At 46.2% G+C, this 21491-nt stretch overlaps 2 protein-coding genes across 20 annotated transcripts in view; one reads left to right on the top strand and one right to left on the bottom strand.

Annotated features, from left to right (window-relative positions):
• Positions 1-10696, top strand: part of P2RX3 (purinergic receptor P2X 3) — a 32563-nt gene extending 21867 nt beyond the window's left edge. For all 8 annotated transcript variants that reach the window (XM_083516054.1, XM_083516058.1, XM_083516055.1 and 5 more), the window contains 7 exons: positions 480-557; positions 1742-1883; positions 5518-5654; positions 6853-6946; positions 8112-8177; positions 8720-8797; positions 9477-10696. In XM_083516054.1, the coding sequence (XP_083372180.1) occupies positions 480-557; positions 1742-1883; positions 5518-5654; positions 6853-6946; positions 8112-8177; positions 8720-8797; positions 9477-9602 (721 nt within the window). In that variant the 3' untranslated portion in view covers positions 9603-10696. The remainder of the gene's footprint in view (positions 1-479; positions 558-1741; positions 1884-5517; positions 5655-6852; positions 6947-8111; positions 8178-8719; positions 8798-9476) is intronic.
• Positions 10697-13137: 2441 nt separating this feature from the next.
• Positions 13138-21491, bottom strand: part of SLC43A3 (solute carrier family 43 member 3) — a 43651-nt gene continuing 35297 nt past the window's right edge. For all 12 annotated transcript variants that reach the window (XM_083514043.1, XM_083514050.1, XM_083514051.1 and 9 more), the window contains 6 exons: positions 20238-20392; positions 18929-19111; positions 16790-16909; positions 16489-16675; positions 14755-14878; positions 13138-14083 (listed from right to left, as the gene is read on the bottom strand). In XM_083514043.1, coding sequence (XP_083370169.1) covers positions 13931-14083; positions 14755-14878; positions 16489-16675; positions 16790-16909; positions 18929-19111; positions 20238-20392 — 922 coding nt within the window. In that variant the 3' untranslated portion in view covers positions 13138-13930. The remainder of the gene's footprint in view (positions 14084-14754; positions 14879-16488; positions 16676-16789; positions 16910-18928; positions 19112-20237; positions 20393-21491) is intronic.

The raw sequence follows: 21491 nt of genomic DNA, 5'->3' as shown, positions 1-21491 counted from the left end.
GAAACCTGAAACCTCAACATGAACTATATTGCCACTATCAGAGATCATGGAATCATAGAATTGTAGATTTGGAAGGAGTCCCAAGGGTCATCTAGTCCAACCCCCTGCAATGCGGGGAAACTCAGCTCAAGCATCCGTTACAGATGGCCACCCAATCTCTCTTTAAAAACCTCCAAGGAAGGAGCTATTTCATCTTATTTCACCTGGTTATTTCATTTGATTAAAAGGTGGTGATGTGGTCATATCCTTCACCACATCTGAGTCAGCAATCTTCTTCAGGAGGTCAGGACATGCCCCACCGAAAGCACAGACAGCCCTTGTCCTCCAACAGAGGGAAATGGCTAGCAGGGCTTAGGAGGAATAGCCAGGAGACATTTGCCACTTGAGGCAGTCCCCTCACTTTGCCTAATGGCTGGGCCAGCCCTGCAGTACTCCGCACTGTTCCAAATAATCAATTTCCTTTACTTTTCTCCCTGCAGACCTGTCATGCTAGAAGCAGAAAACTTCACCCTCTTCATTAAGAACAGCATCCGTTTCCCCCTGTTCAATTTTGAAAAGTGAGTAAATGGGCTCCAGCCTATAAACCGGAGTGGGGATGGCATTCAGGAATGTGGCTCCCGATACACTTGGTCTGAAAGCTGCCCTCTGGAAATTTCCCTTGGCCAGAGGTTTTCCTCATCCCGCTGGAATTGTGTTCTCTGGCAGTTGCAGGAGGGCTCTGTGCAAAGGGTGGGAAGTGGTGGCACAGACTGACAGTGGCTGGGCTGCAACAGGCCTCCTGGGCCATCAAACCAGTCTGCAGCATAGGGCAGGGACAGGGAACTGTGCGGCTCTCCCCCCACCCCCACCAATACTCTTGGACTCCAGCTCCCATCAGCCCCAGTCAGCATGCCCAGTAGTCAGAAATGATGGGAACTGTATCCCAACAACACCAGTTCCCCATCTGCAGCATAGGCATAGCCACTGGATGGCATTTGATGGAGTATGTCATCTCTGTCAAGCACAGTCTGATGCAGATTCCCAAATCTGGTGGCCACCAGGTGATGGGAATTGTAGTCTGGAACACCTGGAGGGCATGGCTAATGTGCAGTGTAGTGGGTGCAGGTTGCATGTCAGCAAAGCAGGCTCTTCCACACCAATATTATTCTTTCCTCTCTAGAGATTCAGGTTTGGGGGGGGTTTTTTGCGAACAGTAAGAATGTGAATTGTGCCAGCAAGCATCTGTGGAGAAAGAGAGAGAGAGAGAGAGAGAGAGAGAGAGAGAGAGAGAGACCCCTATAATGACCTCTCTCCCTCATAATGTCTCCAAGCAAGTTATTTTTATTTATTTTATTTCATAAAATGTATATATTTAGCATTTATTGATTGTAAGGTGAAACCTCAAAGCAGTCCATATTGACTCTGCATTCCCCTTGGCCACTGGGGAGAGTCAGGGCTCGCTGTTTCATTGTCAAGCAAGTTGTGCCGCAGAAGTAGACTGGGAAGGTTCAGAGAGCAGCTCACACATCCAGCTAGCAAACGTTGCAGTTCTTCTGGCCAGTCTCCTTCACCCTGTGATGGCTGTGGCTCTAGTGTCACCTCCAATTACTTCTAGGTGAAGGGAGCAGTAGGGCAGGCTCCTCAGACCGAGTTGCATTGCACCACCAAACCCAGACTTTTCTTGCCTCTGACTTTCCTCACTCTCTTCATTTGGGGCTCAGCAGTTCTCGTCTCAGTCTGACTTGCTTTGCCTCTTTCCCAGGGGAAACCTCCTACCCAACCTCACAGCTGAAGATATCAAGAGATGCCGCTTCAACCCAGTGGAGCAACCATTCTGCCCCATCCTGCGCCTTGGGGATATAGTGAAATTTGCTGGGCAAGACTTTGCCCAATTGGCTGACACAGTGAGTATTACTGCTGCCAATACGAAACACTAAGATGGGTGCTCTGTGGCTGCTGTGGGGTAATGGCCAGGATTGCAGTTTTGAGCATTGGAAGCCTAGATTCTGACCTGAATCTCCCCCTCAGCTACGATGCTTTCTCAGTGGCCTTGCAAACTCACTGATACACAGTCTGTCCTACCTTGCAAGGTTGCTGAAATTCTAAAGTACAGCTCTGATCTCCTTAGAGATCAGAGCAGGGATATAAATGTACATCACAACCATTGAAATAAATGGTGCAACAGGGGTACCAGGATGAAAGCATTTGCAAACAGAGATAGCAGGGACCACAGGCATGGGGTTAGGGTGGATAACTTTATGGTGATGTTCATAAGATTACACCCCTGTACTTTGGAGATGCCACTCCTCAGCCCCTCCAAATACAGCTCTGAAATCCTGGAGAGCTGCTGCCACTCAGTGTGGACAATATTGAACTTGATGGACCACTTTCTGGAAGCTTGGGTGCAACTCAGCTTACAGAAAGAGGGAGTTAGAACAGATAGTGTAGGAATCTGGAGGTTGCTTACTCTAGCTCTGTACCTTTGATCTCTACGCTGACTTCTGTATCTTTTGGTATTAAGACTGATATCCTTAAGCTGCATCCTCTCTAACTTTCGCCTCCCTCTCCCTCTCCTCTTTTGGACCTTGAGATGAGAGGTCAACAAAAGAAGCAAGCATATTATTTCTCCAGCCTAGTTAGCTTAAAACTAGAACCTCTACCCTACCCAAGTTATGTGCTTCCCATAATAAAATCATTTGCTACTTTTCCTCAACAAGGGTCTGTGTGTGACCATAACAGGCAAACCTTCACACTTATAGTTACAAGCTTGTAAGATTACACCCCTGTACTTTGGAGATGCCACTCCTCAGCCCCTCCAAATACAGCTCTGAAATCCTGGAGAGCTGCTGCCACTCAGTGTGGACAATATTGAACTTGATGGACCACTTTCTGGAAGCTTGGGTGCAACTCAGCTTACAGAAAGAGGGAGTTAGAACAGATAGTGTAGGAATCTGGAGGTTGCTTACTCTAGCTCTGTACCTTTGATTGAGACAGTTACAAGCTGTCTCAATTCCATTACTGATGGTCTCTGTCTCTGTGTAAAGCAGATTCCTATCATCCTAATGGATCCAGAATAGCTATCACTCATTTCTTCACCGCCTCTATTGCATCTGCAGAAAATAGTAGCAGGAGACTCTTTCAGGTGGTCCGCAATTTAACGGAACCACCTTTACCATCGGGGCCTTGTAAAGACCCCAAGATCTCCTGCAACGATTTTGCAAAGTTTTTTGCAGATAAAATCACTCATATTCGGAAGGAGCTAGACACCACCGTGGGAGCAGGGCTGGGGCGGGAGAGTGCTAGAGCCCTGTCTGGTCAAGTTGCATGGAATCAATTTCAATCCGTTACCCCCGAGGATGTGGACAGGCTGCTTGGACGAGTGAAACCAACCACCTGTCTCCTTGATCCTTGCCCATCCTGGCTTATAAAAGCTAGCCGGGAAGGGCTGGGCGATGGGCTCTGCGGGGTGGTGAATGCTTCCCTCTGTGAGGGAACATTCCCAGATCCGCTGAAAGAGGCGGTCATTAAACCGCTTCTTAAAAAACCATCTTTAGACCCGGCCAGTATGGCCAACTATCGCCCAGTCTCAAATCTTCCATTCTTGGGCAAGGTGATTGAGCGTGTGGTTGCTGAACAACTCCAGGCACGCCTGGAGGATGCGGACCATTTGGATCCCTTCCAATCAGGGTTCAGGCCTCATCATGGGACTGAAACTGCCTTGGTCGCACTGGTTGATGATCTCCGGCGAGCTAGGGACAAAGGTGAGAGTTGTTTCCTAGTTCTGCTGGATCTCTCAGCGGCCTTTGATACAATCGACCATAACATCCTTCTGGACCGTCTAGAGGGGTTGGGAGCTGGGGGCACTGTTATACAGTGGTTTCGCTCCTTTCTCCTGGGCCGTGTTCAGAAAGTGGTGGTGGGGGATGAGTGTTCAGACCCTTGGGCCCTCACTTGTGGGGTGCCTCAGGGTTCCGTCCTCTCCCCCATGCTTTTTAACATCTATATGAAGCCGCTGGGAGAGATCATCAGGGGGTTTGGACTGGGTGTCCATCAATATGCAGATGATACCCAGCTCTACCTTTCTTTCAAATCAGAACCAGTGAAGGCGGTGAAGGTCCTGTGTGAGTGCCTGGAGGCGGTTGGAGGATGGATGGCGGCTAATGGATTGAAGTTGAATCCTGACAAGACAGAAGTACTGTTTTTGGGGGACAGGGGGCGGGCTGGTGTGGAGGACTCCCTGGTCCTGAATGGGGTAACTGTGCCCCTGAAGGACCAGGTGCGTAGCCTGGGAGTCATTTTGGACTCACAGCTGTCCATGGAGGCACAGGTCAATTCTGTATCCAGGGCAGCTGTCTACCAACTCCACCTGGTACGCAGGCTGAGACCCTACCTGCCCGCTGACTGTCTGGCCAGAGTGGTGCATGCTCTAGTTATCTCCCGCTTGGACTACTGCAATGCGCTCTACGTGGGGCTACCTTTGAAGGTGACTCGGAAACTACAACTAATCCAGAATGCGGCAGCTAGACTGGTGACTGGGGGCGGCCGCCGAGACCACATAACACCGGTCTTGAAAGACCTACATTGGCTCCCAGTACGTTTCCGAGCACAATTCAAAGTGTTGGTGTTAACCTTTAAAGCCCTAAACTGCTTCGGCCCAGTATACCTGAAGGAGCGTCTCCACCCCCATCGTTCTGCCCGGACACTGAGGTCCAGCGCCGAGGGCCTTCTGGCGGTTCCCTCATTGCGAGAAGCGAAGCTACAGGGAACCAGACAGAGGGCCTTTTCGGTGGTGGCGCCCGCCCTGTGGAATGCCCTCCCATCGGATGTCAAGGTGATGGACAACTACCTGACATTCAGAAAACATCTTAAGGCGGCCCTATTCAGGGAAGCTTTTAATGTATGATATTTTAGTGTTTCTTGGTTTCTGTGGAAGCCGCCCAGAGTGGCTGGGGAAACCCAGCCAGATGGGCGGGGTACAAATAATAAATTATTATTATTATTATTATTATTATTATTATTATTATTATTATTCACAATCCATTGGTAGCCAGGATTAGAACCCCTCACACCATGTGTAAGCATGAATTAAAAAGATGGTGGGGGGGGGAACCCATCCTTGTACTATACAGTGGTACCTTGGTTTTCGAACTTAATACGTTCCGGAAGACCATTCGAATTCTGAAACGTTCGAAAACCCAAAACTCAATATGGAAGCCTTAATACAGTAAACACAATATGGAAAACTCAGTACGGAAGCCGCGTGGCATGTTCGACTTCCAAGGGGCATTCAAAAACCGAAATGTTTGTCAACAAAGACATTCAGAAACCGATGTACCACTGTATTTTAGTGACCCTAATTTGCACAATAAAATAATTAAAGACCACAAAAGCATAATTTAATTAGTATGACGTGATCTTGGGCTGCATGCCTTTAGAACTGGCTCTGTGTCTGTGAAGTTCCTTGTTCCTGCTTAGTGGCCAGAAACTCCCTGCTCGCTTGTAGGGAGATTTTGCCTGAGGGTGTGTTTTTCCGCACAGGGTGGGATAATAGGGATCAAGATCGGATGGGTGTGTGACCTGGACCATTCTTGGGATCGCTGCGTCCCCAGCTATTCATTCAACCGGCTTGATGGTGTCTCTGAAAAGAACAAAGTCTCTAATGGATACAATTTCAGGTAAGTGCGGAGCTTTTCAGTCCTCAATCAAAACCAATACTCGGAATCCCTTCCCCTGTTGCAATGACTTTGTAACTTAAGATTCCTCCCCACATTCTCACCCTTGCTGTGGCTTGTGTACATGCTGTCCTGTGCACTTTCGCGCCCACCCACACATCTTCCACCTGCTTCCCCCCCTGTGCAGATACACCAGAGGCAGCCCTCATTATATATGACTTTTCAGCTGCAGAACTCGTCTCGCACATAAGACACATCTGCTCTGTACATAAATGCAGGTGTCCTTACTCTGCCAGCCACACACAGAGAACAAAGGGGAAGAATGGCAGTTTAGTAGCAGAGGGCACAATTTGCATGCAGAAGATGCCTGGTTCAATGCTTGCTATTTCTAGGTGAATTATCAGATAGGTGAAAGAAAGAAAAATCTGTTTGAGAAATTGAAGTGCTTCTGTCAGTCAGAATAGACCAACAGTCATCAATATTTTGAGACCTGGGACCCACCTTTAACCCAGTCTTGCATTTGACACCCATTTCTTATCCTTTTTACCCCATATTTTGTATGATAGTTGTGCCACTGTTGCAGCCCATCTCAGATCAGGCTGTGAGATAGCAGTGTTTCCTGACACACCCACAGCAGACCAATGGAGTAGAAGGTACTGAGCTAGCGAATTATTAGTGTAGCTCATTTTGAAACAGCTTCCTGTGTATTTTGGGGTCCCAGCACCTTTAACTGTTTCATTTATTTCTTATGGTGTGATAGGAAGTTTTGTAACTATGTACTGGTGTGTTGAGGCACTCAGGGTTCTATCCAACGAAGTTGCCCATTTCCCCAAGGACTTTTGCTTGTGCAACAGAACTTCTCCTCCCTCTCCCTGTACACCCACCCATTCTGTCCCCTTAACCTTCTAGAGCACATGGGAAGTGGAGAGGGAAGGGAAGTCCTTGTGTGAACAGGATGGCTCTGTTGGACACAACCCACAGTATGCAAGTAACAGCCTTACTGCCTTCTAGCTGCTAGCTGACAAGCATTCTATTGCAGGTTCACAGTCTTCCGACTCTCCTCTTCTACTGTTACAACCATCCAATGGCACCTCACTGTTATGTTTACCTTGCATGGATGTGTATGTACATGCAATTATGTGTTTGCTGTCAGCCTAAACAGACCCATGGACCTGTGTGTGTCCCTTTCCCTCGCCCACAGATATGCCAAATACTACAAGCAAGAGAACGGCACAGAGTTCCGCACCCTCATGAAAGCCTTTGGCATTCGCTTTGATGTTCTGGTATACGGGAATGTGAGTGGAACAGGGCAACTGCGCGAACAGAAAGCAATGGCTAGGCAGAGGCCTGATGGGATATGGTGGGAGAGAGTTAAATCTTAACTAATGCCCAGGGAGTTAAAAGCCCAGGTCCTTATGCATTTACAAAGGCAATATGTCTTGCAAGGGGTACTTTTAGCACAATCCTATACATGTCTATCCTGATGAGCCTCATAAAATTCAAGGGAACGTACTTCCAGGTGTCCAATTGTAAGATTTCAGCTACAGTATTTTAATGAAAGGAATCAGGTTGATCCAGACTGAAGCTGCAGTCCTGACCATGTCTATTCAGAAGTAAACACTATTGAATTCAGTGGGATTTACTAGCAGTTCGAAAGCAAGTCGAAGTGCAAGCAGATAAATAGGTACTGCTCCTGCAGAAAGGTAAACGGTGTTTCCGTGTGCTGCTCTGGTTTCACCAGAAGTGGCTTAGGCATGCTGGCCACATGACCCAGAAGCTGTATGCTGGCTCTCTCGGCCAATAAAGCGAGATGAGCTCCGCAACCCCAGAGTCGTCCTGGACCTAATGGTAAGGGGTCCCTTTACCTTAAGTGGAGTTAGGATCACAGCCCAAGTTAGTTGAAATCAGAAGAGCAGCTTTGGGGCGGGGGGGCTTTTTTAATGAATTCTATATCAACAAAACATAAACTAAACTAAAACAGTGCTAACAGAAAAGAATCTCTAAAGTAAATAAGAAGTGATAATGTTAGGATCTCGAAGGATATGCATACATTCAAAAATTATTCCTTCAAAACATCACAAATAAAACCCACCTTTTCACAAATGTGTTCAGATGCTGCTGGTTACCCATTCATCTGTAGTATGTTAATTAATCAATAATTCCATATTGAATTATTATTGTGGAACTGTGGATTCTTGACCATCAAAGTGACACCAGTGGCCATGGCCAAGATGGTAACCTGGAATGATTAAGATGACAGTGGCATCCATGACTGCGGCCCTTCTACAGAGAGCTGCAAGCTAAGGTAGAGCTGCTTTCATGAATAGCCCAAGAACGCCTTTCACAACTGGAGGCGGAGCCATTTTGGTGGTATCATAGTTCGCTGACATTTATTCCAATCCTCTGATTCTTCAAGGAGAACCGCTTTTGGTATGCTAACTTTGCCTTGTGTTCCCTCAGGCTGGGAAATTCAACATCATCCCAACCCTCATCAACACAGTGGCAGCCTTCACATCTGTTGGGGTGGTAAGCATTTTGGATTGCCCAAGGTTTTGTCATGTCTTCTCTCCTTTCATTGCTTAGTCCTAAGAACTGATTGGATTTCACTGTTCATGGGTTTCAGTTCTCAGAACTTCACACACCTGGTTAGGACAAGGTTCTCTAGAGCAGTGTGGACACTTTTTCAGCCCAAGAGCTACATTTCCTTCTGGACAGCCAGAGTGCTCTTGTCCTTCCTCCCTGCTTGCAAACTTCCCACAGGCATTTGGCTGGCCACTGGGAGAGCAGGATGTTGGACTAGATGGGCCATTGGCCTGATCCACCAGCCTCTCTTTATGTCCGTATGGATTCTCCGACTGGGGAGGAGAGTGGAAAGTGCTGGGTTTTAGGAAGCTCCGGAGGATCAAGGATTTGAGCTTCCTTTTGGACAGGAAGCTCTTTCTAATCTGAAAATGTTGATTAATGCACTAGTCAGTCAGTTATGCCCAGAGTTGCTTCTTCTGCTGTACCCTTTTGCCTGGCCACTTCTCCTGTGAGAGGCCATCTCACCTGTTCTCTTCTCACTTCAGGGGACAGTCTTGTGTGACATTATTCTCCTCAACTTCCTGAAGGGAGCAGATCAGTACAAGGCCAAGAAATTTGAAGAGGTGGGTCTCTACAGTACACAGTTAAGTTCATTGACAGCAAAAGTAGACCTCAGCCAGTAGACCTCAACCTTTTCAGACAAGGACCATATTATGGTTGTAGTGCTGCTGTTGTAACCCATCTTATGTCAAATGATGACCTAGCAGTGCATCTTGGCCCACCAGCTAAAGATCAATTATAGTAGACTCTGCTCGCTATGGGGAAAACTCCCCTCTACTCCCCTTTTTACCTCCGCCCCCCAGCCTTGTTCACACGTAACACTGAACCAAACCATGACTCAGTGTAAATGAGCAAGTGTGCTGGTGCACAGTTAGAACACTGCAGCCTCTTCACTTCTTCCCTGCTCTTGCCCTGTCACAAGGAGCTAAGTCACAGTCTGCAGAGTAGAGCTTGAGAAGAAATGTTCAGAATTGTGCAAGCTAGTGTGGGGCAGGGGTTAGAGTGTTGGGCTAGGCCTTAGAAGACGCAGGATCAAATCCCCACTTGGCAATGAAGCTCATTAGGTAACTTTGGGCAAGTTACTGTGTCTTGGCCTAACTTAACCTCTCTGTGTTGTTGTGGGGAGAACCATGTATGCCACCTTGAGCTCCTTAGAGGAAAAGTATGACATAGAGGTAATAAATAGGAATAATAATGATTCCTCTACAAAGGTAACAGCTTTCTGTCTCTCTCCGCACCCAGGTGTCAGAGAAAGTGTTGCATCCAGACACTTCTGGAAGCCCCATTTACCAGAACAACCAGACCCTGGGACGTCGTTGTGAGGAGAAACAGTCAACTGATTCAGGCACCTTCTCAATTGGACTCTAACAGACAGACATGTGAAGAGGACATTAACAAATTTCCTACATTGCTCTGCTATCATGGGTGCTGCCCCACATAACAGCCCTTCAATTTGGAGCCTTCTGTCACATCACACCACTGGGGTTGAGGGAACTGGTTGGTTGGTTCCAGTTTACTGTGTGCTTCCCATTTCTCTCTCTCCCCCTCTCTGTTTTTTTCTCAGTTTCACATCATCGCCCACCTCTCCCAGGGAAGCGTGTGAGTCTTAACTTGTCAAAGACTCATATCCCCTCTCACCTCTTCCTTGAGAAAATAGCCACAACAAAAAGTGTTAAAGAAAAGGAGATTCCTGGGTCACCAACACCAGTGCATTAAAAGTGGGTGTGGGATGATCACCCAAAAAAACTCTTAAGAATTCCAGTAGAACGGGAAAATGTATCAGTGGAAAACTGCTTTTCACACTGAACCCATGAATCTCAGATTCACTATGGGATGGCATGACAGCAGCATCAAATCTCCACCTCGTGAGCTGAGCTGTACCATGTGGTGACATTACATAAGAACACCTAAAAGTCACAACTAGACCAGCATCCTTGCCTCACAGTGGCCACACAAATGCCTGTGGGAAGCACACATGCAGGACTTGTGTGCAGCAGTCCTCTCCCCACTTGAGAATTCCGCCAACAGGAATACAGGGGCAGCCAGTGAAGTTTGGACAGAGCCATGATGGCTAGCAGCCATTGATAACACTCACCCTCTTTTAAAGCCATTCAACTTGGTACCATCATTACATCTAATGAGACCAAATGTTATACTTTAACTGTGCAGAATGGAGAAGTTCTTCCTTTTGTTTCTCCCAATATTTAACTTACTGGATGGCCGAGTTCTAGTATTATGAGAGATGGAGAAGTTTTCTCACGTGACCTTTGTGTTGATCCATGTGACAGTATTTTATGCAGAGATGGAGAAGTTTCAAAAACTGTCACATGGATCAACACAAAGGTCCCGTGAGAGGGTGGTGGTTAGGGAGCTTTGACCACTCCTTCGCCTACCAAATGGCCAGGCCTTTTGGGCAAAGTGATGGAAGTTTCTGAATAAAAATAAAAATGCATGCGTAATCTATGAGGCAAGAAAAATGGATGTGCTGTAAATAGTGGTGGGTTTGTTTGTTTTTCATTCTGTGACAACACTGATGGAGTAGGGAGTACCTAAGAACAGTGGAGACAATACAGCCTTTGGATGAGAGAGAACCAGAGACTGACGATGTCTAATATTGGTTCCATTTTCAAATGTAGAAGCAGGGTCCAGTGGAAGAAAGTCGGCCCCTGCAGCAGACACCACAGCTCCTAAACCTACATCAGGTTCCCCAAAGGAACATTAAAAGCTAGATCACTGGTCCATCTAGTCCACTACTGTCTTCATTGTTTTGCAGTAGCTTTCTGAATTTTTTCAGATGTGAATCTCTCCCCGCCCTACCTGGAACTTGAACCTTCGACGTGCAAATCAGATGCTCTATGATAGAGCTAAGACACTTCCCCAAAGCAGCAGCTTGGACCACTGGAGCCTCTCCTGCTGCTTTCAGCCCACTAAACTTGTAGCTCGATCTACCCCACATTCAAAACTGGCAAGTGCTTCCCCACCACTCCAGCATCGCTGTTGCCAAGCACTGACCCCAATCACAGGTGATCTACCCTTTCAGGAAGAACATCCCCCAACTGTTTGCCTCCCCCAGGAAACATCCGCTCATCTTCTCATACTGGTAGCAAACACTCCGCCCAGGAAAGGATGGTCATCCGGCAGGTGTAACATGGATTTATGATGTAAATTCTTTTGGAAGGTTCATAGCTTGATCAAGTGAGAGCAATATGCGTGTCCTTCTGCTGGATTGGAAACTGTCATGCATGCACAGTCGTTCGCATTTGATCACTGAATGTCATAATCAAGGCTGTGCATGCAACTCTCAGTACCAGATTGGACTGTCACATAGAGCGATGGAAAAATGGTCGGTGGGGTGCTGTCTCCTTTGACTCTGCTAATCACCTATTTGAGAGGGGTAGGCCCTGCTGGAATCAGCACTTTCTTTTGTATTCTAGAATCCTTCAGGCTGCCTGACTCACAGGCACTAGCTTCTGTCTTTATGAGAGGCAGGAACACAGGCAGAGACTTCAGATGGCAAAAATGGTCCCCTTAACTTAGGGCACAACACGATGACACAGGAGATGATGCATACTTTCCCATGCTGCTGGTGCAAGCTTATACGTAGATGAGCTTGCAGAAGAGAAGCATCAGCTCAAAGAATAATGACTAAGAATATTCGTGAATAGTTAGCTGGTGCTTGAGCCAGAAACACAAACCTGCCTGTAGCAGCAAAGCCACAGTTCTACAGTTAACAGAAATCTCTTTCCGGGCAGTCATAAGAAACTGCTATTGGCAACAGGTGCCCCGGATTCTGCCCCAATTTGTGGGTGTCTGGCACATGTGGAAGATGCCATGCAGCAGGAGGAGGCCTGACAGGGCCCGTTGCAGCCTCTGGAGGGCCTGACGGGACCCGGCACGGCTGCGGGTAGGCCCAAGGGGGCCTGCGCTGCAGTGGGCATGCTAACATCAGACACGTGCTCCCCTGTGGTGCGTGGCTCCAGTGCAGAAATTTGTGGGTGCCCGGCCCCTTCATGGGGAATGTTGTGGGGGCTTGAGCACCCAGCCCCCCCCCCCCATCCAGCATCTATGACTGGCAGAATTGATAAGTCCTGGGCTTTTGAGGAAATGTTCTTGTTTTGCAAAAGCTTCTAGAAGTGTTAAAACTGCTGCATGAAAGACTACTTTGGAAATCTCTCTTCAGCAGGGAGTAAGAGCATCACTATTTCATGCAGCCTTCAACTTAAGTAAACTTTGAATATAAACATAGACGTCAGTATGTGTTTGACAGAAAGAACCAGCAGCATATAAGCCGTCTCAACAAGCTTAACTTTTTAAAAAACAACAACAAACCATTGGCTTTATGTCTTATTGAAGCTATTCAAGTCAGAAGAACACAGTGTGAATAAGCTTCCAGATCCATAATCCTACAGGTCCATCAGCCCCATCCATCTCCTGCCCTGTCTTGGATTCAGATTCCCCCTCCTGCCACAAGCCTCCCTAAACAGGTGTCTTACTTATTTTTAGACAGCACTGGTGATCTGTTTAGTTCTTTAAATTTGCATCTCATCTTTTTTCCTGCCATGGAACCCAAAGCAAGGAACATGCGGAACCACAAGGAAAGGAGGAGACTAGAGCCCCTTCTAAGGTTGGCTGGTGAAATGACCCCACCCCCAAGGGATGGTCTGGCAACACAACAAAACCTGCTGTTGTAGTCAATGCTATAATTGATACCATTATAGTATCCAACAAGTTACTACACTTTCTTGCTGTACCTTGAAAGGAGAGTTTCTCTGTGATGGGAAGAGCTGTGCACCAGTTGTTTGTGTGTGTGTGTGTGTGTGTGTGTGTGTGTGTGTGTGTGTGTGTGAATATGAGAGAGAGAGAGAGAGAGAGAGAGAGAGAGAGAGAGAGAGAGAGAAATTGATGCTGAGCATCAGGTTTCTTATTCTTCTGCTATTCTACAGTATTTATGAACTTTCATTACAGTTGGGTTCCCTTCTGAATTTAATTTAATATTGGACTTCTTGACTGCCACACAATGCCTGAAACTAGTGCATCTTTCCACAATTGATTTTTATATATATATAAAAAAGACAAGCTTTATTGAAGTATTCAAATGGCATAGGGTGGTGGGTTTTTTTTTCATTCCATGACTTTTTTTAAAGGAATATCTCCCAAGCTGTGTAATGGACTTTGGTTCTTAAAAACCAATATCAAATATATCTATTTAATAATTCAAAACAATGAGGGTAGACTGTTTTTCAACTAATTCAAAAACTTAATGGGAGACAACAATGCTAAGACTTCCACTTTAAAGAGTTGCATTTTCTGACATATTAAACATCCTAACTTGGTACCTGCTCTAATACTGGCTTGTTTGTATGATTCACAAAAATATAGCTCTGTTATTAAACAAAATAAATGTAAGTGAAATACAACCTAAATTCCCACACTAGGAGGATACAATATAGGTTTGATTCCTAGAAAAATAACACTCTAGAGAGAGGGAGCAATAAACTGTGGTTTGGCAACACAGATATGTTTAAGTCCATTCGTTTCAAGGGACTTAAGCACACCTGACTGTGTTGGACAGTGACCAGATTTTGCTGGGAATGAAGCTCAGAGAGAGAAGAGGCTTCTTCCTCAGTTCCCTTTTCAAATCTTCTTAAGGTTCCCTTTTGAAAGGAGAGGTTCGCAAAGTCTACACAGCGAAGGGCTCAGATAGAAGACTCCAGGCCTTCCTTCTTGCCTGCAGTTAAGGCTGGGGAGCCTGCGATGTTATGTTCATTCTGTCGCCGCTTGCACTCCAACCACACCATCACTGGGTTGACCAAAGCCAGAAACATTAGGACTACAAGACCAATATTCACCTGGAAAAAAGAGATGCACTATTAATACGCAGGCGGCTGCTTCTAAAAATGTTCCTTTCTGGGGGGCTCTGGGAAATGTGAAGTGTCTGGGGCTGGCACCTAGCCCAGAGAGCTATCTGGGTCTCTATGCCTGCTCTGCATAGAGGCAGAAGGGAATAGGTGTATGCACCTGGCAGGCAGAATGAAGGCTTTGAATCAGCCAGGCCTATGGCAGCCACTTAGGCAGCACCAAAAAAGAGAGGAAATGCATCAGCACCACTCCCCGCCCAAAGGACAAATGAGGACAGAGACTTGCATATTTCCATATGCTAATTTATAACTATATGTGCAAGTTCAAAAAATGACTATTTCAAATAAAAAACGCAATATATCTAGTCCTACTTGGGACAACAGACCAGGTGCCCTGTATGCTGAATTTGCTGTCCAGGTCCCCTGCCCATTTAAACTCGACTTGGACTAATAGACTTTGCCCTGAAGGACACACTCAGGCCCAGATATACCGATATATTACAATACATGGGGCCTGGCCTTTTGGCTGGTCAACAGAGTAGTATGTCAGGTCTCCTAGCTCCATGTTCACTACCGTCTGTTTCTCAAAGAGGTAGAGATCCACATTTGGAGTACTGACTGTCACGTGGTGAAACAGACTCATTAGGGCACAAAACACTCACATAAAAGGGATTGTTGTCGAGTGGGCCCCTGATGAGCGAGAAGCAGGGGTATTGCAGGAGAGACACCACGGCTGAGAGCCCCATCACCAGGCCGTAGAGTTTCCCAAAGTGTTCCGAGGGAAAGCTGCCAAGACACAGAGTGGGGGAGTGGGAGGAAGAAGGACATGGAAATTGTGACACGGCATGTCTAAGCGGACTATCCTCCTCACAGTGACTTGTCACTATGTGCTGCTTCTCCACCTCCCATCCTTCTATATTTTAATTTCTTTCCTTTTTTACTTCCGTGTTCCTTTCCTTCCTCATCAGGAGGAAGGACAGCAGACCTGCATCCCTCATATGGTCAAGGAACAGGGCAGGACATTTGTTTACAGCATCTGCATCACTATTTCATGGCACCCACATACCCTCCAACATTTCTCCAATGAAAATAGGGATGTCCCATTCCATAATGATAATTTTATACCCCACACATCTAACTGGGTTGCCCCAGCCACTCTAGGCAGCTTCCAACCAGCGGCAGAGCATGCTCCCGAGGGGCGCATGGTGCGGATGGTGCCCTCAAAGGGGGTGGAGTGAGCCACTCATGACGGACATTTGGCGCGCCACCCGTCTGCGACTCCCAAGCCTCCCCCAAGCTGTCAAAACAAAGGGGGAAGGGGGGAATGCCGCTGGCAAAGCGGCGCAGCTCCCCCTGCTTACCCCGATGGCTCAAGGTAGGCTTGGGAGTTGCGGGCAGCGCACCGAATGCCACCCCCCCCCAGTGAGGGCACCCTGGGTGGTCCGCTCCCACCCACCCCCTTCCTATGCCCCTGCTTCCAACATATGTAAAGACATAATAAAACATTAAACATTTAAAAAGTGTCCCTATACAGGATTGGCTTCAGATGTCTCAGGGGGCAGATAACACCATACCCTCCAACATTTCTCCAATTAAAAAAGGGAAATCGTAAGGAAAAGTGGGACATTCCAGTTTCAAATCAGAAACTGGGATGGCTTCTCTAAATCAGGGACATCCCAGGAAAATAGGGACACTTGGAGCGTCTGCACCCACACTGCAACAAAGGGCTTTTCATTAAATCCATTGAAGGAAAATTCCATGCTAACATGTGGCTTGCCTCCTCAATGACTAGCTTAAAATGAAAACAACCAGCAGATTTAGCACTCATACTAAGCCCTTTCCTCATATCTGCTTTCTTTAGTATTTTAAGCCAAGTGCAACAGTCACTTCTCATACACTGCCATCATAGCATAACTGCAAAACATTAAAATGCCAGATAAATAGTTCATCTTGTCCAGTCTCTTGCGTCTGACAGAAACAAGCTCTAGAAAGGTATCTCAGCAGGGTTCTACAAACCCAGAAGACATAAATTGTGCTATGAACTGTGGAAGCTGCTCCTAAAGCAAGATTCTGAGAACTGCAGCCATTTATTATTAGTATAAATTGATATTTTTAGCCCTCTTGCGTGTGGGGAGAATCTTGAACAGCCTCTGTTTCTGCTAAAAAATTCAAAACCAGAGGAGTCGGTAGAGAGGGGAAAAGGATTTCAGTGAACAATTTTCTGTAATTGATTGTTATTCTGCACTACTACCAGTTCCTCTCAGAGGCTCCAAGTACCATTCACTGAGTATCAAAACTTCCTTCTGCTTTCATCCTTCCCTTTCTCTTTCCCCCGCCCCTAATCCATCCCTCCCAAACCACACTTTCCCCTTTTCACGGAGAGGCCAGTTACTTACGCAATGGCTAAGAAGGCAGCATTGCCCCCGTAGAGGAAGGAGCGGCTCAGAACCTGCAGGATAAACGTGGCGTATTGCACAGGCAGCACCGGAATAGAGGCACAAATTGAGAAGGCCACGCACTGCAGCACTGTGATGACCAGTGACAGCACACAGGAGCGCAGGTCCGCAAGGGAATCTGGCACCCCTAGAAACAGAGAATACAGACAGAGGTGAGCAGGACCAAAGGAGACATCGGGGCATCAAATATCATTGATGGGCAATCTCATGAGGAAAGCAAAACACACACAATGGGACGTACCTTGCGAACTCCCTTCCTTTTTATGTCCACGTTTGTGACGGTCCAGGATAAGCCCATTCCAGGGAGCACAGATGACTCCACAGAACTGGGTGAAGGCAAAAGCATTGGTGTAGCTGCTCACTGTTGACAGAAAGAATTAAGACAAAAGGATGACAAAACCCTCTTCCCGTCAGCACAAATATGTGCCAAGATTTTCATACACGTAACCCATTATTAGATGACGGCAAGAGAGTAGGAGGAATCAAAGGCCAGGAGCCCTTAGTTCTCCAGTAAAGGTAAAGGTAAAGGGACCCCTGACCATTAGGTCCAGTCGTGGACGACTCTGGGGTTGCGGCGCTCATCTCGCTTTATTGGCCGAGGGAGCAGACATACAGCTTCCGGGTCATGTGCCAGCATGACTAAGCCGCTTCTGGCAAACCAGAGCAGCGCACGGAAACGCCGTTTACCTTCCCGCCAGAGCAGTACCTATTTATCTACTTGCACTTTGACGTGCTTTCGAACTGCTAGGTTGGCAGGAGCAGGGACCGATCAACGGGAACTCACCCTGTCGCGGGGATTCAAACCGCTGACCTTCTGATCAGCAAGTCCTAGGCTCTGTTGTTTAACCCACAGCACCACCCATGTCCCTAGTTCTCCAGTAGTTCCAAGCAAAAAAATTTCAAGAACTACCTCTTCTTTCTCAATAGGAAGACTATCACCATCAGGAGGGGCTTCCCCTCAACTCCTAGCCAGGGCAGTCTCCTGGCACAGCTATTTAGCTAAGTCATTACAACACCATTTTAATTCTATTTCAGCAGCTTTTTCCTGAAGTCAAGAGACCTGCTGAGACAAGATGGCCTTCCTCTCATGGTGAGAGAAAAGGGAGTCAGCAGCACCAAACACAAGAGACTGAAAATGGAGGCATGCCTCAAAATTGTACTGAAATTCTGTGGGCTGTATCCACCATTAAGTCATATTTAGCGTAGACTCATTGCAATGAATGAGTACAACTAATTTAGGTCCATTCATTTCAAGAGCTCTACTTTAAACATAACATACCCTCCAACATTTCTCCGATGAAAATAGGGACATCCCATTCCATACTGGTAATTTTAATATTTATACCCCACACTTCTTACTGGGTTGCCCCAGCCACTCTGGGCAGCTTCCAACATATAAAAAATAAACATTAAAAAAACTTCTCCGTACAGGATTGCCTTCAGATAACTTGTGGGGGTCAGGTAACTCCATACTCTCCAACATTTCTCCAATGAATAGAGGAACATCCCAAGGAAAAGTGGGGCATTCTGGGATCAAATCAGGAACTGGGACGTCTTCTCTAAATCAGTGACGTCCCTGGAAAATATGGATATTTGGAGGGTCTGACAGAACTTAAGTTGGCTATACTGTATATGGAACTTTGATGGAACAGAGAAAAGCCCAACAGGTTTCGATGGAAACCTTCCTTAGGTGCACAATAATTCAATTTATTAATCCCAATTACAAAACATCTCTCATAGTGTGTTTTTCCCCTTCTACACTCTTCTAGTCTACCTGCCCCAAGACAAAGGGCAAGACCCAATGTTAGCCATAATTAGAATAAACCCATTGCAAACAATAGATTTAGGTCCACTGATTTCCCTGGGTCTACTATGGCTATGGCTTAGTTGGATCTCACCCAATAACTCTTATCCATCTCCACACACATATTTTTGTTTGTTTCTTACATATCATAAATTTGGGGCTAAATTATCCCAAAAGAGCCCAGGGGGGCAAGAAACAGCATCAATACAACATAGTTTAAAATAAAGTAATAAAAACACTTAAAAACAGACACATAGCCTCATAGATAATAATTTCAATAACAACAACAATAATTTTATTATTTATACCCCGTCCATCTGGCTGGGTTGCCCCAGCCACTCTGGACAGCTTCCAACACATATAAAAACATAATAAAATGTCAAAAATTAAAATAAAGTTTCCCAAGAAGAGTATTTTTCAGCTATCAAATGTGTGGGTGGACAGAAATGTTTTAAAATTCCTCCTGAATGTTTATACTGCGGGTGACAGCAAAGGGAGGGAGATTATTCTGCAAACAAGAGAACCTCTTAATCCCCACCCGATGGTTCCCTGCCCCTTTCCCAATACTCTCCTTACCAAGGGTGGCGTCTCCCTTAGCCAGCTGTGTCAGCATGGGGTTGAGGGTGCCAATGAAGAGATAGTGGCGCAGCTGCATCACCGACAGCCACACCAGATGCCAAAAAAACAGTCTGGAGAAGACACAGCTCCAGAAGGAAACAACAGCTGGAGCCTTGAGGTTTGCTGCAGTCTCAGCATCTCCTAAATAAATCAAAAAGAGGGGACAGGAGGCATGTGTAAAATCCGAAATGATCTTTATGTCACACATTACCTTGCTACTATTTCACTGCTGACAGTCATACCAAAGTGAGAGCCCTTTCGAGGCACAAATCAAATGCACATCCATTGGTTTTCATGAGGGCTTCTAAGCAATTATCTCCCCATGCAGAGGCCTAGAGAATCTCTCACCCAGGGGTAAAAAATGGGCATGCGAAGCTGGTTCTGGTATAGGACTTACATTTTGTCAGTAGTGATGCTATGGATAAACATGATTAAGTATGGCTGAAATCTTCCAGTCATTAATTCACATGCCCTGGGGAAAACCACTAAGAGCAAACAAATTAGTTAACTCTTCCTGCTTGCTTGCTTGCCTGCCCACCCAAAAAGGAATAGCTGACTGTGATGCTTCAGAAGACTTGAGGTCTTATTCTCTAGCAGGAATGATGAGCATAGATGACTGCCTGTGAATTACTAGTAGTGCAGGGGTGGGTGCGTAGGATCAGGGCCGGATATAGGTTTGATAAGGCCCTAAGCTACTGAAGGTAATGGGGCCCTTTATATAGCAGGCGGGGCCCATTATTTACATCATAGGAGCCTACACAACACAAAACACTGTTGCTATATGTAGGTTTTATTTTATTTGTTTTTTATATTATATTTTGGAAATGTACATCCAGGTTTTTTTTCTTTAATTTTTTGGGGGGCCCCAAGAGGGTGGGGCCCTAAACTATAGCTTGTTTAGTAAATCCGGCACTGGGTAGGATTAAGAAGGGTTAAAGGAACTGACTTGACTCTTGAGGTCCCTGGTATTGAATCCCCGCTTGCTCACTGGCTCTGCTAAACACAGCACTTTCAGACATTTGAGGGTCAGAAATGAGGTATATGAGCCTGACTACAGAAACACATAAATGCACACAGAACCTCTTCTTGGAACAAATGCCAAGTGAAAGGTATATCTGACACCCTCAAGCCCCCATAAACTGCACTTACTTTGCAGCAGATTTACTCTATTTTTAAACATATTTTCCCAAATGCAACATTCCCATCCAATATTAAGGCCCAGCTAGAATCTCTAACCACCAACCTTGGAACCGGTCTCAGCCCCTACCTATGCCAACAAGCCCTTTGTTGGTGGAATTTTCTTCGAGTGCTGGGTCAGCATGCAGATTATCCGAGTCCTCTGCATCATTCTCATCCAGGACTTTGGGGCTACGTTGCTCCTCATAGGTGCGATACGAACGGGACCTCTTGTGACAGCTCACTCTGCAGACACAATTAATATGACTGGTATCCTGGGGACTTATTTCCCATACAAAGAATGAAAACCCAAGTTCCACATGTGCAAAGTGAGAAAGACAGGGCGGTACAAATACAATTTATTTGTTCTTTCAGATGATGCACCATGACAGAAAGGCACAAAATCACAATGGCATTGATCATAACGACAAGTAAATAGAAATTGCCATTAAATGCATAAACTATAAATGGATGATTCAACATATAAGAGAAAAGGAGTACAGGAAACTGAGAACTCAGCCTCAGATTAGTTTCTCTCTATTGCAGCAAATGCTTTCACCATGTGTTTGAGCCAACAACATTCCTCTCTCTCTTCATTCCTTCAGTTTTCTTATTTGATAGTGGTGAGAAATGGGAAGTTTCATCCCAAACCAGTTCACTGCTCACCAGTTTAGGATGGGAGTCCTCTACAAACTTACTTGGGAGTGAGTTCCATAGAGATTTAAGGCTAAATGACATATTGCACGCAAACAGGTTTAACTATAGCCCAGTGAACCTTTTCGAAGAGGCAATGCTGCTTTCAGGGAGAACAATCAGGAGCATAGAAATGGTAGGAGGGAGGGAATATGTGTTTAAAACCCTACAGGGGAGGGAATTTGCTCCAGGGGGTAATTTGGGGCAGAAAAAGGGCAGGTGGGAAAAAGGCTGAGCATCTTCCCATCAGAGGCTTCTCTACTCTGGATCACCCCCCCCCCCCCAGGCTTTACTGCTTCAAAAAGGGCTGTAGTCAACATGTATTTGCTTGCTGTGTAGTTTGGCCCTTATGTCAATGTAAATTTCCAACTAAGCATGCAGAGGTCTGGGGTCTTAGGGATACCTGCCTCAACTGCAGGCATCCTGAAACAATGGGTTCACTTTGGACTATATTTCCTGCATCCTTTCAATGAAGGCCATGCAGATGCTGTTTAATTAAGGCTTTTCTGAAGATGCTACAAAATGGCACCTGAGCTGTTCTCCAAACTGGTGTTTTTCCCCCAATGGAGCTTGGGATGGTGATGTTGGGAGACAGCCACAGTAAAAACTGTGCAGGGTGTGAATCCTATCTTTATCGATTGGGCAGAAGAAG

The sequence above is a fragment of the Podarcis liolepis genome (genome assembly GCF_965112155.1).
Source record: "Podarcis liolepis genome assembly, chromosome: 1".
Taxonomy (NCBI): domain Eukaryota; kingdom Metazoa; phylum Chordata; class Lepidosauria; order Squamata; family Lacertidae; genus Podarcis; species Podarcis liolepis.
Note: the sequence above shows the minus strand (reverse complement) of the source record. Positions and strands in the feature narration are given on the sequence as shown.